General features: G+C 33.8%; 1 protein-coding gene across 6 annotated transcripts in view; it reads right to left on the bottom strand.

The window, feature by feature from the left end:
• Positions 1 to 17,012, bottom strand: part of VPS8 (VPS8 subunit of CORVET complex) — a 95,884-nt gene that overhangs the window by 39,363 nt on the left and 39,509 nt on the right. For all 6 annotated transcript variants that reach the window (XR_005558286.1, XM_039356336.1, XM_039356340.1 and 3 more), the window contains 6 exons: positions 16,773 to 16,892; positions 16,292 to 16,348; positions 15,213 to 15,295; positions 11,118 to 11,202; positions 10,741 to 10,839; positions 8,130 to 8,219 (listed from right to left, as the gene is read on the bottom strand). Coding sequence is in view for 5 of the 6 variants with exons in the window: in XM_039356336.1 (XP_039212270.1) it covers positions 8,130 to 8,219; positions 10,741 to 10,839; positions 11,118 to 11,202; positions 15,213 to 15,295; positions 16,292 to 16,348; positions 16,773 to 16,892 (534 nt within the window). In the remaining variant the exon portion in view is untranslated. The remainder of the gene's footprint in view (positions 1 to 8,129; positions 8,220 to 10,740; positions 10,840 to 11,117; positions 11,203 to 15,212; positions 15,296 to 16,291; positions 16,349 to 16,772; positions 16,893 to 17,012) is intronic.

Here is a 17,012-nt window from a genome sequence, read left to right as displayed (position 1 = left end):
CTTATGGGAACAAAGAAATCTGGGATTCCCATTTTTCTAATCACATTCCATACTTTGACATGCTTTTTATAATCAATGAAGAACAAAGAGACTTCTTTTTAGTATTCATTGGCTTTCTCTCTCCATTTTTTAAAAACTCTATTTTTATTTTATTCAAAAGAAAGTTAAAATACAAAACTCCCAAAAAACTGAAACCAGCCCCCCACAAAACAAACGCCATTTAAAAAAGTGCACTGAAAAGAAAAACAACAATACATATACACATATTATCCCCCCTAGCCGAATTCTGATTAATACATTACTACAATATTGGTTCCCATCGCTTGCAAAATGGAACCCCCAAATTTTTAAACTGATAAATCTATTTTCAAATGAGGTTGATTTCAATGATGTTAAGTAGAGTAATTACCATCAATGGATTATATACAGGCCTGTCATCTATATACTATATTAATGGCAAAATAATTAACAGGAAGAACAATAATAATAAAAAAGACGAGGTTAAAGTTTCAAAGCCCTCTGTTAACAAACTGTTTTTGTTGTCAATTCAGAAAATTTTACCATGGCATTTTTTTCTATCCCAAATCATCTCAAGAGTTAAGAGTAATAAGTCCTGGATTGAATATCCACGTTCATTTCTTAATGCCATTTCTTATCAATTATTGTCTAAGTAAAAATAGTAATTCAATCTCCACAATCAGTCTATCTTCCCAAAAAAGTCCAGTCATAAGTGGTTTCCAGTTAAGTATAATAAATCCATTCTCCAATCTCCCTCAGTCCTCTTAGGAAAAACCAATTTGTCACTTCTCTGTTCAGTCAGGCTTCTTGTATTGTAAAAGAATGCAGGCTTGAACTTCAAAGAGACATATGTGATCAGCTCAGTTAGTTCTCCATCTGTACAGTTCATATGTCTTTGGTCTGCAGCTTTCCTGTACTATACTATATTTCAATGCCTTTCTATTTTTCTTTGATATTCCTTGCTTTGATTACTGTGTTACTACTAGTGTCCTTTAACATACCAATTCAAGACTGAAACCTCCTTCTGAGTTCACAAATCTTTTTAAAGACTTTGTTTTTCCGTGTCTGTTTCCATCTTCAACATATATTGTTGTCATATTGTTTTTTATATCTTCTAACAGCTCTCTGAAATTCTTTGTTAAGTTCTTCCCTGAGATATTTTTCTTTCTTAGCTCTGGTATCTCTTCTTAACCATATCTATGGTTTGTTCCGGCAACGACTTTGCTCTTTTTTCTGTTTTTTTTTAAATCATTGTCAGTCTCTTTTCACACTTATCTTTACAACTTCTTTAAGTTCATTCCACAGTTTTTCTTGTTCTCAATCAAAGTAGTTTAGGACTACTGTATGTACTCTTTAAAATAGTAGAATACATGCTCAAGATCATATTGTGGACTGCCTTTCTTCTTCTTTAGCTTATCTCTGAATTTACACAAGTAATTTATGATCTGTTCTGCAGTCAGCACCTGGCTATGTGTGATGCTATAACAGAGTTTTTTCATCTCCATTTAGCAATCATATGCTTAATTTAATTTTTATGTATCCTAGCTGGCGATGTCCATATATACAGGCACTGTTTTATAACACTACATAGCTTTATTAGTTATGAAGAAATTGTTGGAATTGTAGAAATTAGTAAGTTGTTCTACTGCTTCATTTTGGTTTTCTAAGCCATACAATCCAAAGTGTAGGAGATTTGCATGCATTTCTTTAGAAAGTGGTATTGTACATTACTGGTAGAATTCATCCTGGTTTAGAGTTTGACCAGTAATGAATTTTGATTGTTGAAAAACAGTAGCATTACAGAAGCATAAAAAAGGATGAGTGAGAAAAAAAAACAAGGGATTTTAACTCCTCTGATATGTTTGCAAATAAATAATTGCAACTTCTTTAAAAGAGCTATAGAAAGATTTTGATAGGTAATCTACTTAATTTTAACAGAAATAGATGAATCTGGATTCGTTGAAACTGGCACAGTAAATCAAGATTTAAAAACCTGACCTTTGTTAAGTGATGCAGATTTTGTAGAATAGAAGCATATATAGAAATACAATCTAGGAATTAATTAGCTACATAGTCATGGCTAAATGTTTCTGCTTACACAACAAATCTAAGAGGAAATCAGAAAGATAGTTATAAAAAGAAATATAGATAAGAGTATTACTCTTAATAACTATGTATCCGATAGCTTTTGTATATAGATACATGGGTGTGTATCTTATAATGGTAGCATGGGTGAGTTCTTATTGTTTCAAAAAAAATCTACTCCTTTAAAATATAGACAATAGATTTTTGCACTGTGAAATTTCATATAAAAAGAAACCATAAGATTGGATGTGATTTGGCATATAACAATATGTGTTCTAAGTTGTTAACAACTTTTCTTTAAAATGAGAAATGTATCTTTAATGTCATTTTTAATGCATATTTTATGCTGTTAAATTTTTGAGCATTCTCCAGGCTTGTCCTGTTGTAATTTAAAAAAACACAACACAAAATGAAATGAAATGAAATATAAAGCTGACAAAAATCAGGAAGGAACATTTAACAAGTTGCAAGGGAAGTAAAAAGATCAATACACAAGACATAAATATCACTTGAAGTTAGCTTCAAACACAGTTCTTCTAAAGGCATTTCAGGATGCTATAGATTTTAGCAATATGTTTTACATCTGGGCTCATTTTATGAACTGCTCTGTAAGTGTTCTATGCAATGGAAGGAGCTGAAATTATGGTTAATACAGAAGCAGGGGAAAAAAATCTTGTCGGTTAACCAATAAAAGGACTTTCGAATGAAAAGAAAAGGAGGGAGAGGACAGAAATGTGAGACTGATTGGGATATGGAGAGCAGGTCTATTTAATCTGTTATATTTGTATCAGTTTGTTGCCTCAAAAGACCTAGTATCTGTGAGAGGAATCTTGGAGTCCTAGTGGACATTCACTTAAATATGAGCCAGCAGTGTGCTCAGTTGCCAAAAAAAGTAACCGCAACCTCAGATTTCATCAACAGAGGTATAGAATCAAGATCACTGAAGTGTTAGTACCAGTTTATAATGTCTTGATAAGACTGAACCACAGTTTTGGTTGCCATGATATAAAATAGATGTTGAGGCTCTAGAAAGAGTGCATAGAAGAACAACAAAGATGATTAGGGGACTGGAGTCTAAAACATATGAAGAACGGTTGCAGGAATTGGTTGTGTCTATTTAATAAAAAGGATTATGGATCACATAATACTGTTTCAACATCTAAGGAGTTGCCACAAAGAAGAGGGGGTCAACCTATTCTCCACAGCACCTAAAGGCAGCACAAGAATCAATGGATGGAAACTAATCAAGGAAAAAAGCAACCTAGAACTATGGAGAGATTTCCTAACAGTTAGAACAATTAATTAGTGAAACGGCTTGTCTCCAGAAGTTGTGGATGCTCCCACACTGGATGTTTTTAAGAGTTTGAACAACCATTTGCCTGAAATGGTATAGGGTTTCCTACTTGAGCAGGGGGTTGGATTAGAAGACTTTCAAGGCCCCTTCTAACTCTGTTTCTTTCCTATCTTATTTTAAGCCTCATTTTTCTAGCCTCACAGGAACTTAGGTGAGCTAACAAAATTTTAAAAACAGAATGCAATTCAAAAATAAAATAAAATAAATACTAAAATAAATTAGCCATTAAAAGTTTGGCAGAAAAGTTACATTTTCAGAGATTTTCTAAATGCTGAAAGCAACTCTTATGGGAATGTGTTTTATAACCTGGGAACAATACAAGATATGGCCATTTCATGAACTGACAGTAAGAACATCTTAAAGTACTTCTGCAAATTAAAATATCATGGTTGATGCTGCTGAAAGCTATAGAGAAAGCTGGAGAAAGAACAGAACCATGTTCCCACATTTAGCTTCCAGCATAGCAATCAACATGATCAAAATATTGCCATAATGATCCAAAACTGACATAGCATTCAAAAATCCAATTCAAATGTAACAAGATGATCAACAGCATTCAAGTACATCTGGATCTCTGAGGCAAGTACCTTTTCAATCTTCTTTCCCAGAAATGGAATAGAAGAAATAGGGGAAACAAACAAGAAATAGGGGAGAGACGATAGCAGTATTCCAGTATTTGAGGGGCTGCCTCAAAGAAGAGGGGGCCATGTTATTCACCAAAGCACCAGAGGGCAGGACAAGAAACAATGTTTGGAAACTGATCAAAGAGAGACGCAACCTAAATTAAGGAGAAACTCCAGAAATTGTGGGCGCTCCATTACTGGAGATTTTCAAGAAGAGGCTAAACAGTCACTTGTCTGAAATGGTATAGGTTCTCCTGCTTGAGCAGGGGCTGGACTAGATGACCTCCAAGGTCCCTTCCAGCTCTATTCTATTCTAATAACTGAGAGTGGCCCAGATCAAGAGAAGGTCTCTTTAACAAAGGTCTTACTAGGCAAACTTAGCCAGAGGGGAAAAGTCAAAGTAAGTATTCTGTCAAGATCTCTCTCTCTCTCTATTATCTATGTATAAAATAACTCAAAGTAACAGGTGAAGTAGTTGCTGAAGATACTTCTCTTTAGTACATTGCCACTTGTAAAGAAACAGTTTTTGAAGTATGTGAATGCAGAATAGAAGCATATAATGCAAATCTATATTATAGTTACTGTTTGTTTATATCCCTTTATTATTTTTACAAATAACTCAAGGTAACGAACATATTCAACACACTTTCCTCTTTCAGAGGCATTAGCCACTGTATAGAATAGGTATAGAATTATAGATTTGGGTCCAAATTTTGAAAATATATTCCAGTAAAAAGCACATCCAAAGACACTACACACCAAGTAACAATTTTTTCACTACAACAGAAGTGAGAAAGAAAACAGCAGCAAACTGTATTGTGATAAGGGACAGAAATATTATTTTGTAAGAAAAATTACACTTTTCCCCTAAAAATCCTGCTTCTTTCTAATGTACCAGTCTTTGATGCTAAGATAACAAAGATACATCAGTTATTGCATTTGTATGTGTGCATATGTACATGTGACAATGGAGAGGGAAACGTACTTTAAATCAGTTGATTTCTACCTTTGAATCATAGCTGCAAAATGGTTTGAAAAATGATCTGTTCAAGTTCAACAGAATTACCCATTCATACAAATATGTGGCAGTAAGCAAAGGTTACTTTTGAATACCTGGCTTTTTGTAAGCAAAGCTCATTGTGTTCTGTGGGATCTTGTATTGTTCTACCCAGATGTAGTTATGTTCGTTTAAAAAAGAAGAACAGTGAAATTAGTTCATAATATTTCTAACCCATAGGTATCAAATGTGATTAGGATCAGAGTCTAGGATGTACAATTAAGCTTTCATTTTAAAAAGCTGGTAGCAATATTTCACTTGGAGTTTCCCATGCAAAAGTATCATAATCAAAGTAGAAAGCACAGCTTAATTCTGGGTCTCTTTCTATGCCACCGGGGCTTCCATAAAACCACTTCCCTTTCAACCAGTAAATCCATTCTTGATGCTTGTAGTGATCTTTGGGAAAATGTACGTCCCTTCCTCTGCAGCAAACGTCTTTTTTCCCTTTCAACCAATAGATCGATTCTTGTTGCTTGTAGTAATCTTTGAGAAAATATAAATCTCTTCCTCTGCAGTAAACGTCTTTTTCTGTTCTCCTTGCAATGTAGTTGCTTTGTATTTTGAGGTCTTAGTCTTTGCTTCTTCTGGTTCTCTATGTTGCTGAAGAAAGGATTGTCAGATGAAATAAATTCCACTGCTATCTCTGTAAATTCCTCTTCTGGTACATTTTGATTTATACCATGATCAGTTGTAACCTGGACATCAGTTTGGGCAAATGTAGTAGAATCTCTGGATCTTAATTCCAAAGTACATTTTTTAAATGTAGCACAAATTTCTGCAGTGGCCTCATAAATCTTTTCCAATATAAGTGCACAGTTCAGTTGTATCTGAGGTGTCTCATTTTAATATTAATGCTTAAAAGGAAATCTCTTTTTCTTTTTTGTAGAGGCTTTGTTTAATGTAAAAACATCCACCCCCACAGCTTCACAGGTGTACAGCTTATCTTTAGTGTTTTGGAATTCAATAGAAGAATAAACAAAGTTGCAATATTAAATTTTCGCCACTAGATGTCCTCAGTGAGTTAAGAAAGTCTTTTCCAAAGATCAATTCTTTTTTTTCTGTCTTTTAGAGTATAATATATATATATATATTAATATATATATATATATATATATATATATATATATATATATATATATATATATATATATATATAGAAATAGAAATGGTAAAGTTCTTAAAAAGAAAGAAGAGAGAAAACCTTTTCCTTCTTTTTTTCCTTTTTAGTGTCCAAATAAAAGTAAAATATAGTCTTTCAGTATTTGTAAAATGCCTTTCTTCCCAAAGAAAGCAGAAGCCGCCTTTGCAAGCCAGGGAAATAATTTCAATAGCTCTTACAGGTACACAAACGAAAAAAGGCGGAAAAGAGAGAAAAATAAGAAAAAATTCTCACCCGAATTCACCACGGGGGCACTCAAAGCTTAGATGTTGTATGACTTACGGTCTGAAGCGGCAGGGCGATTGGCCATTTTACTGGCCAATCTTCTTCCCTGTCGGCCCTTGGAGATTCGCCCGGACAGCTGGAGGAGCCACCGCTCCTCCTCAGCTGGACAGCAGCTTCCTCGACGGAAGTTGCACCCTCCAGGGCGACTTTGGACCCGTATAAGGGTCCACTGACGGAGGGAAACCTAGCCGACGAGGAGAGAAGTCTCCCCGTGCGACTAGTGACGCCGCGAGCCGGAACCGAAAGAAAGAAACCCAGAATTAGACTGAAAACGAAATTTAAAAATGTTTAATGGAGTAAAAGGCAATGTTGATTCTATGGATTGTTTTAAGGATAATGATCTAGAACCAGAACTAAGAAAAATGCAATTATATATATGCATGTTTAAATTAGTAAGTACTTAAACTGATTAGGTGATTTTTGTGTATAATAATATGATCTGATAAGGTATGATAATTAATTGGATGGAATTTGAAGTTTGTGTAATGAATTGAAAGGAATTAAGGTTTAACATTATTATTATTTTTTCTTTTTTCTTTTCTCTTAATTAAATCAGTTATAACTATGTACATATGTGTTTAAATTAGTTAGATTTTTTTTTGTTGATGTTGTATGGAATGGTTTGGATAAAAGAACCTTGGCTCTATGGATTGTATTAAGGATAAAAAAATATATAATCATATACATATACATATACATACATACATACATACATACATACATATATATATATATATATATATATATATATATATATATATATATATATATGTTTGTGTGTGTGTGTGTGTTCTGGAGTTGAAAAAAAATGTTCTGTCATGAGAATATAATTTTGAAGTGCTTAAATTGATTAGGTGATTTTTGCCTATAATAATATGATCTGATAAGGTATGACAACTAATTGGATATCTTGAAGTTTGAGTAATGAATTGAAAGGAACTAAGGTTTAACATTGTTTTTTTTAAATTAAGTTAGTTATCACTGGAAGAAGAAATGAATGAGATAAGAAGAGGGTTGAGAGAGATTAAAAACTTTAATATACATGGTAGAGATACTTGAAGTGATAATTTGTTGATGTAAAACAATATTTGACTATGGTAATTTTAAATTGATAAAGCTTTAAAACAGGTGGAGTAGTAACAGAAACTTAAGCTAGAAATGGAATATATTAAATCTATTATGTTATTTGTGAGAAATAGAGAGATGATAGTGAATGTATTAAGTTAAGCTGTTTATGTATGTTTTTCACCTTGAATTGTTTGTTTACCCAAAAACCATGGTCTGTCTAAAGTACTCTTTGTTAAAATAAAAAAAAACCCAATAAAATATATTTTTTAAAAAAAGGTAGAAAGCGCAGCAATATATGGAATTTAAGGTCTTGTATGCCTTAATTCAGGAAAACTTTCATTATGGGGCAAATACTACCAATAACTTGGGAAAACACATCTAGACTTTTGAAAAATAGATTTTTCTAAGTTTAGGAAAGTGAAAAATTATTTTTTGTGATAAAACACAACATATCAATTTAGTTGCTTAATAAATCTTTACCTGTAGATTCTGAATTATTTGTTCAATCTCATCACTGAAATGAATAGAAATAAGATCTGCTGTTTTAAAGGGACTCACTGATGTCAACTCCTAAGCAAAAGAAAAAAAAAGTCTTTACAGATCCATGAATGGCAGGATTAAATACATAAAACTTTAATTCAGTTTGTGATATTTCAGAATTTATTGTGAATTCTATTCCAAATGTTTCTTTTTATATCAATAAGATGGGGTGATAAAGGACAGAGATAAGCATTTCTGTGATTACAGTTTTTTTTCTTCACTGAAGAATAAACATTGCCTGAGGATATCAAATCCTCTTTTCTGAATTTTCCATAAGAGTCTCATTGGCTTCTATGTATATTCAAGCAGTTTCTTCTAGCTTTATACTAAAGAAGCATTCAGTAGGAAAGTGTTTTCAGAACCCATGGATTTTACCACAATTAATTAGCTTTCATATACATTTTTATATTAAATTTCAATGAAAGACTATAGTCCAATTAAGATTAAACCACTGGATGCATAATTGGTTAGTATTGCTATTTTATACATATTTCCTTAAAAATTCTATTGGAAATATTGTGATTTAAATATATATGAAGTATATTTATATTGGAAAACTATTGTCAAGGGTGGACATTTTAATACATTACTAATTTGCAGAACCAGTTTTTAAATATGTATCTGCAATCTGCATATATAGTTTCCATCCAATTTATGTGGTTAACAACTTAAATAGTAATTCATGCTTCCATATTTACTACCTAAAATAAGAATGACTACATGCATAGTAATTAGGCAAACCAAGAAAGCTTGTGGCTGTTCTTATATTTTCAGAAGAGCCCTAGAGGCTAAAAGGGATTTGGTATTTTTCTTCCCTCCCACATTCATACATCCTATTTACTGCTAATGCTTTGCTCTAGCTGTAGTCAGCTGAGACTTTTTATTAGTTTTTTCTCCTCTTATAACCCCCAAATCAGAACAAGTCATACTAAAAATTTTAAGAACAACTGTATCTCTCCTTATTATGTTTATGTTTATACATACTAATTTGGGGTTTTATTTTTTGGGTCATTGTGCAGCATTATCCTTCAGGAACATCCATACACCAAACCTGGAGTCATATATACAGCAAGGCTGCAATGGTGTCCCAGATTGGTGAGACTTTCAGTTTGAACATTTTGAAGTCATCATCTTTCCTTATCTAGCATGATCTCTTCAATGTATGAAAGGCTTTCTTCTTTAGAAAACATACCACTAGGGAAATGAAAAACTATGCATCTTATAATCCTTGAGGACTATAGCTGGAGATGGTCCTTGAGCTATGAAAGCAACTGGGACTGGAATTTGTGTCACTAAGCATTGCGACATAAAGCACAACATCACATAACTGCATTCATTTATCAATACCAATTCCTGCAGTCCATGTTGCTGTTGCTAAGCAAAAGAATGGGAGTCATCAAGTAAGCATCTCCTCACAAATTCCTGTCATCTTCCAACAAACAAATTCAGTGGGGAAGCCAGTATAAGATTGCTGGTCTCAAAGGCTTGCAAGCAGGCCAGCAGTGATGTTGGATGGGAAAGAGAACAAAGGTATGTGGGTGGCTAGAGGGTGTCTGAGTGGTGGCATGTCATAAGTATGGCAGGTGTTGGGTGGCTGCTGCTGGGCGGAAGAAGCTGTGTGAAGGTGCAAGAATGGCAAAGGAGGTACAACACAAGTGCAGCGAGGCTTGGGGAGAATATCTGAGGGTGCATGAGTGGCAAGATAAAATTGGGTAGCAATTGCTAGGTGGGAGAGAGTATGCAAGGGTATGTGAATGGTAGAGGAGATGGAGCACTTAGCATGGTTTGGGGTGGCTATTTCTGGGTAAGTAAAGATGTGTGAGGATACTCAGTTGGGGAGGGAGGTATGACACAAACACAGCAAGGCATGTTGAGTGGCTGGTGCAGCAAGGCTCAGGGAGGGTGTCTAAGGTGTGGCAGGAGAGGCATGGTGCAAGTACAGAGAAGCTAGTGGGGCAGACATGCAATCTTCCCTGCTGGTTTTCCCATTGACTTTGTTTATTTGAAGCTGGCAGTGAAGGTCATAGATTCTCATCAAGTGACCTTGAGAGGCTGCAACTGTCATTGAGCTGGTTGCCAAGCACCCAGATAGTAATCATGTGATTGCAAGGGTGCTGGAACAGCCAGAGCTTTGCCTTCATAATAACACTAATTGTGAATATTGAGGAGACTTTCAGAGAATAAGAAACAACAGAGAAAGATGAACCATGACTTTTTAGAGTGAATCTTAAAATTCCATTAAGAATAGTCTTGTTCATCTGTGAATATTTGATTACAAATGCTTTTAAACTATTTTGTAAAATGAATGTCTTAAAGAACCAAAGTGTCTAACTTTATGTCAGTTAATGCATGAAGTTTTCTATCTCAAAAGTAATTATTCTTAATCAGATCAACTCCATTTAGACACAAAATTAATTTAAAGACACTTGGGTTCTTATTCTGTTTTTTCCACTTATATTAATTTATTAGGATATATCAGCTCTACTATTACATATTTTATGTAATAGTAGAGCTGAATTTTAAATATATAATCACCTTATTTAAAACATACCTCAATATGTTTCATAGTTTTCTGCCACACAGACTGCTTTTCTTCTGTACTATATCCAGGAATGGAAAGGATATTGTGGATATAGGAGAAAACTTCTTCCTTTAAGAAATATATGGAAAAAGTTACAAAAAAGAAAAATACATTATGGAAACATTCTCTCAAATTAAATGATTGATCCTGCTGAAACATGGCACTGAAAAATGTATCAACAAGGCATTGCAAATGTATCATTTAGGTACCATTTTAGCATATTTCTATAAAAAAATCTATTTTTAAAAAGCAAAGTCCTCCACCCTCAAACATATAGAAAAACTGCTGAAAAATGAAATAGATTTCATCTGAATTTTCTTCTATAACTTGTACCATGTCATGTTTACCTTTCTCAAGGGATCATGCAAGTAGCAATCTATTATTCTATCATAGCGATGTTCCCGTTCATACATAAATTCACAGATCTGGTAGCTGAAATAAAAGAATTATAGCTGAGTGCTTCTTAGACATATGCATTCTTAAAAAAGAGCAGCTTTATAAAACATGTCCTGTTTTTCCTAATATTTGATGTTATTAATACGCTGCTTATTAGACATAAGAGAACCAGTTTGGTGTAGTGGTTAAGGTACTAGACTATAAACTGGAGACCATGAATTCTGGTCCCACCTTAGACACAAACAACTCGGTGACCTTGGGCTAGTTACTCTCTCTCAGCCCTAGGAAGCAAGCCGCTAGAGCAGGGGTCTTCAAACATGGTTCTTTATGATTTGTGGACTTCAACTCCCAGAATTCCTCAGCCAGGCACGCTGGCTGAAGAATTCTGGGAGTTGAAGTTTACAAGTCATAAAAGAACCAAGTTTGAAGACCCCTGCGCTAGAGAAAAGCCTTTTCAAGAGAACTTGTCCAGGCAGTCACCAGGAGTCAAACATGACATGAAGGCACAAGTAATATTAGACAAACTAATAAATAGATTACCTTGAGCAATTTTTAATGTCATACTTGATAAATGTATCACCTGTCATTTTTTTAAAAAATCAAAAATTTATCTGATGAATAAGCAAAGCCTTCTAAATCAGTGACATCTAACATGACAGCAGAAAAGAAGGAGGGGACTCACATGTGTTTCCTTTACCTAATCTATGGGGTTGCTGTTCCTATCTTTCCTTAACCATTTTTTTAAAGAAGTTAACTACAATTTCTGTTCTACTTGCCTCCTTTTTTGCTGGGAATATCAGTTAATTGTAACTAAGAAGGAGCTTAGTTACTTGACACTAGAGAAAATTAAAGAGAGTTCAACTAGCACAAGAATTTTATTATATGAATTACATGCAGTATTTATATTCTTTCTTTTTTAATTTAAAATTCACAATACTCAAGTCAGGCATATTTAAAGCAATACTAGTACCAAAACTATGAAAAAAAGAAAAGGGAGGAGACAGGCCTGATAATCAGGCAAATCCAAAGAGAACAAATAACAAATGTTTTATATTAGCAGCCTACATCCCTGCTAAAGACGTGAGATAGTACAATTTTTTACATTGTTTGTTCAATCAAAATAGCAATTAATAGGACTTAAATGAAGCTCAGATCACACTGGAGGTCCAGTACTGCAGGATTAAAAATAGTTTCAAAGGGTCCAGAAACTGTCCCTCATCACTGTATGCCTCTCTACAGAATGCATTTTTACTTTATCAAATGGAACTTCTATTTCCAAACAGTGGAGGAGGATCAAGTATTTGCTCGCTTTTTTTAACAGTAAATTTTGGAAGAGCTTTTACTTTAATCTGACAATATTCTGTATTTGATAAAATGTGTACGCTTTCCTAGAGGCTGTCTAATGGTATCTGATAATGTAATCAGTATCTTCAGAACTGCCAATTTCTAGTGGATTCTGCCTCTCATTAACATTTAAAAGATGATGTCCCTGTAGAAGCTGGCTTTCACCATTGCAGCTTCCTGACTCTGATACAGCATCTTTTCCCAGCGATCGTACTGTCCTTTGGGTTTTGTTTCTGTGAAGCCATTAAAACTTGGCAATTCAACAAGCCTTCAGTATGTGAAGGATGAAATGGATCATTCTTTAAGGGGGAAGAATGTTTGGTTAAAGTGTTATGACTGGCACTAAAAATTTGATCGGGGGGAGTCTTTTTTATGGTTATTGTACAATTTTTAACCTAATTACTGAACGAGTTATACAAGCTGCTTAGTCAGGTATGAGTAGAAGTAAGCCTTGTAAAATAATACAGGACAAATAGATTTATAAACAATCATTCTTCCCCTTTTGTTTTCCAAGCTTGAATTGCCTGAAACTCCAAAGCAGAGATTTTGTAGAAGTTTGCTTGCCATAATAAAGTAATTGCTTCAGTCAGATTTGGATTTTTAATGGGGAAAAAGAGTTACAAATGCTCTTTAATTTCACTGATAATCGAAATTTATGGTCAGTTTATTGATGGAATTCCAGCACCCTAGTAAGGGCTTAAGAGCAGTTTTAGTTTACAATTTATATTTATTTTGGGGATATATAAAGGTTTAGAAAACTTAACTGTTTATATTATTTTTAACATAAACATTATCAATTAATTTCATTGATAAATTGGTTTATGCAATATAATCGAAATGCCATAAATGCAATATAAATAAAAAGCAAGTTTGGTGTAGTGAATAAGGTGCTGGCCTAGAAACCAGGAAACTGAGTTCTGGTCCTGCCTTAGGCATGAAAGTCAGCTGGTTGATCTTGGGCTAGTTTCTCTCTCAGCCAACTCACCTCACAGGGTTGTTGTTGTGGGGAAAATAGGAAGAGGAAGGAGAATTAGGTGTATTGGCCTCCTTGAGTTATTTATAAAGATATGGCAGGATAAAAATCAAATATATAAAAGGTACCATGTAAAAATATTTAAACTGATTATAAATACAATTGTTAAATGGATATAGGTAAAATAACTCTTGTTGGCGTATACCAGGGGCGTCAAACTGCCGGTCTGCGGGCTGGATGCGTCATGCCGAAAGCGTGCCCACTCCATTGCCAGCAATGGGAAAAAAGTCATGACACGTCACATGATGTTGTGAGTTTGACACCCTCGGCATATACAATGAAATCCTACGGAATGAATAATTGGAAAGACCAATTTCTTTGTGAATATAGAGCTGAACCTATGTCATTTTCCAGTTTATATTAAGCCATTTACAATTGTAAAAATGCACCTGGGCAGGGAGTTAATCAGACAAACTTGTTCAGATATTTTAATCTCTACAGCATAAATGTTGCTATGATTTCCCAGCAGCCTGATAATAGAATCAGACAGTTATAAAAACAAATCTTAAAGCTAACAGACCGAGACTGTTTCAACATCTGGAGAAGTAAGATGTAGGTCAAGTTGTAATCACCAGAAATTTAATCTCATGGCCACAATTTTATACAATATAGTGTGCTAAGTACTGAAGTGCATCTGCAGCGACAAGGCAATGAGGATGAACACAGATTTCACAGCTGAAAGCAGTTGCCAAGCAACCATCTCATGTATTTTTTTTCTTCTGGTTCTATTTATCTTCTGCAGATAAAGGATTTCTGCCTCAATTTGGATCAAGTTAAAGAAGCAAAAGATTCCATCCCAACAAAAAGAAAATGAAATTATAAGAAGAGTACTATGATATATGGTAACATCCTCACAGATAATCCTCACAGATACACCTTTTAGAAGGCCAGAGATGTAGGATTCTCTTAGTTAAGATGCTGACATAAAAATGAGATAGATTTCAAATTATATATACTGTATTCAACTGTTCATAAATATAATAATTATAAGTATTCATAAAAAAGTGGCTTCGGACGTAGTTAAAACAGGCAGACATTGATGTATTGACCAGGTCTAAAACATTCTCTCTTAGCTAACTTGAGTGTTACAGAATACCTTCAAGTGACATGATGGTATCATTTATTAGGAGATAAATATGATTAATATTTTGAGCTTTTTAAAGTGCATAAAAATTGGGAATAGGGGTAGAAGACAAAACATCCTATTTCTATCCTTAACTCCCAAATCTATGAACATGCCTCCAAGTGGCCTCTAACTTCTATTCTTATTCTTAATTCTCAGGAAAAAAAAATAACATCCTCCACCAAATCTGTCATTTTACTGCCAATGTTAGTGGCATAATCCTGGTCAATGCCATATTTGGCTTTTAATATAAAATCTAAGCAACCTATCTAAGTTTATTAACATTAATATTTTGGAGATCATAGTTGATATAAAGCTTTTTCCTTAATTTTAAAGGTTTTAGTTATCAAATTTATCAAAGTGTTAATAGTAGCCAGTCAACATAAATACCATTGTACTCAATAATGCAATGTATCATTTGTATTTTAAAATAATGCTATTTTTTATAATAATACAATGAAATATCTTTTTTTAAAAAAATCCTGGATTTATCAAGAGTGGATGTAAAGGAGTAAAACAAATTAGAAAAGGCACAGAGAAACTTACAATTCAGCTTTTTCTGCCATTTGAATGAGTCTGTTTTCTTCAAATTGCACTATACCTCCAGCCTGAAGCAATTCTAAAAGAACCTATTAGCACAATATAATTATAAATATTGTGTTAAAATCCTTCAGAGACTCCACAACATTAATCCTGTACAATAAAAGATTATGCCTCTATATGAACAAGCATCAGACATCAAGGAGTAAATTATATTCTTCCAAGCTTTGCTTGTTCATTGCAATATACATATTTACATAAGTAGAGACTTTCTTTCTGACATGAAATTTAATTTTGGAATTTCTCAGTTACCGCCTGAGGACAACATATAATTTCTTTATTCTTAGGTATATATCTTGATCAAGGATGAAATCAAGGAGAAGCTATAATTTTTGAGTAGTTGATTAAACGTGATCATGTTCCCAAGCCTGATCAGAGTATTTACCTGCTTCATATAATATGAACTGAGATAATTTTCCTCTCAACCACAATCTGCACCTAGACTGACACAATCTCATTTCCTTGCCTTAGCCCTCTAGTCTTGGACAATTGCACATCTCCCCTTTTTCTTCCTCAACTTCAATTGAATAATCAAGTCTAGAAAAAGAGTAATTGTGCCCCAAATTCGCTACCTTTCTGATATAATCCAGCACTGTTATCTCCACTACGGAGGATTTGGAAAAACCGAAGTGAAAATCACACTATGCACATAGAAATATACACCTCTAGATAATGTAACCTACTTCTCTTCAATCACTCTCTAATTATTATCTATGACAGTGGCAACCAAACTATGTAAATTATATCATAATGTAACACCAGACTGTGTCATTCTGGGCTATATTTAATCATACTGAATCTCTGTAGTTCTGATGTGAAGAATCTGAACTGCTGCAATTTATGTGATTCTGAAAACTATTAATCTACACGTTCTTAGCAGTTTTCTAGATGCTGATTGTTTCTCAGTGTGGAGTTCTAGTTTTAGCATTTCTGCTCTGTAGTATGGTCATTTTTAGTAATGATCTTCCTTCCTTAACCATGAATCATTTTCACAGCATGAATAATATTATCCTAATGATTCATACCTGCTGTCTTTCAGAATGTCGTGAATCATCATCAGGACTGCAGAGAAATTCAAGGACCTAAGCAAAAAAGAAAATTATATTATATACATATTTCTGCTCCATTTCTCAAGCACAGTATCACATTTTACAAATTTATCTACTGTAACATTTCCCACTAAGGAAAGGGACATAGAAATCATGGCAACATTTGGGAATAGGAGCCCAGCTTCTAAAATACCTTGATGCTGTGAAATGCAAATTCAACATCAAAAACCCAATACAACATGTGTTTCCTCTTTTTAAGCATCTCCCAGTTGTCCCACATATCCTTTCTAAAATCATTGCATTCATATCTTCATAATTTATCTCAGTCTTTCTGAAACAGTATATAGAGTAATTATAAACTAGATGGCATTACACTCATGCAATCATTTTATAATTCAACATAGACTTTGTCCATTTTAAAATAAAAACTCCATCCAATTATGGTTCTTCCTATTACCTGGTCAAATAGCATCCTATTCACAAACAATGTGTTATTTGGCTTAGCAAGCTGTTGAGCAAGGAAAGTAAAAAGACATCCAACTTGTGATGGGGTAAAATCAGAGTTCTCCACCATAACCTAGAAGGGAGAAAAAACAGATATATTTATTAATCACAACAATTTAGGTTAGCAATAGTGACGAATATCTGTAATTTAGGTTAGCACATATCTTCTCCTGAGATGGAAAGCACAACAAAA

The sequence above is a fragment of the Crotalus tigris genome, unplaced genomic scaffold, assembly GCF_016545835.1.
Source record: "Crotalus tigris isolate CLP2741 ecotype Arizona unplaced genomic scaffold, ASM1654583v1 scf7180000018824.943158, whole genome shotgun sequence".
NCBI classification, from domain to species: domain Eukaryota; kingdom Metazoa; phylum Chordata; class Lepidosauria; order Squamata; family Viperidae; genus Crotalus; species Crotalus tigris.
The sequence above is the reverse complement of the archived record's forward strand: the minus strand, read 5'-3'. Positions and strand labels throughout refer to the sequence as shown.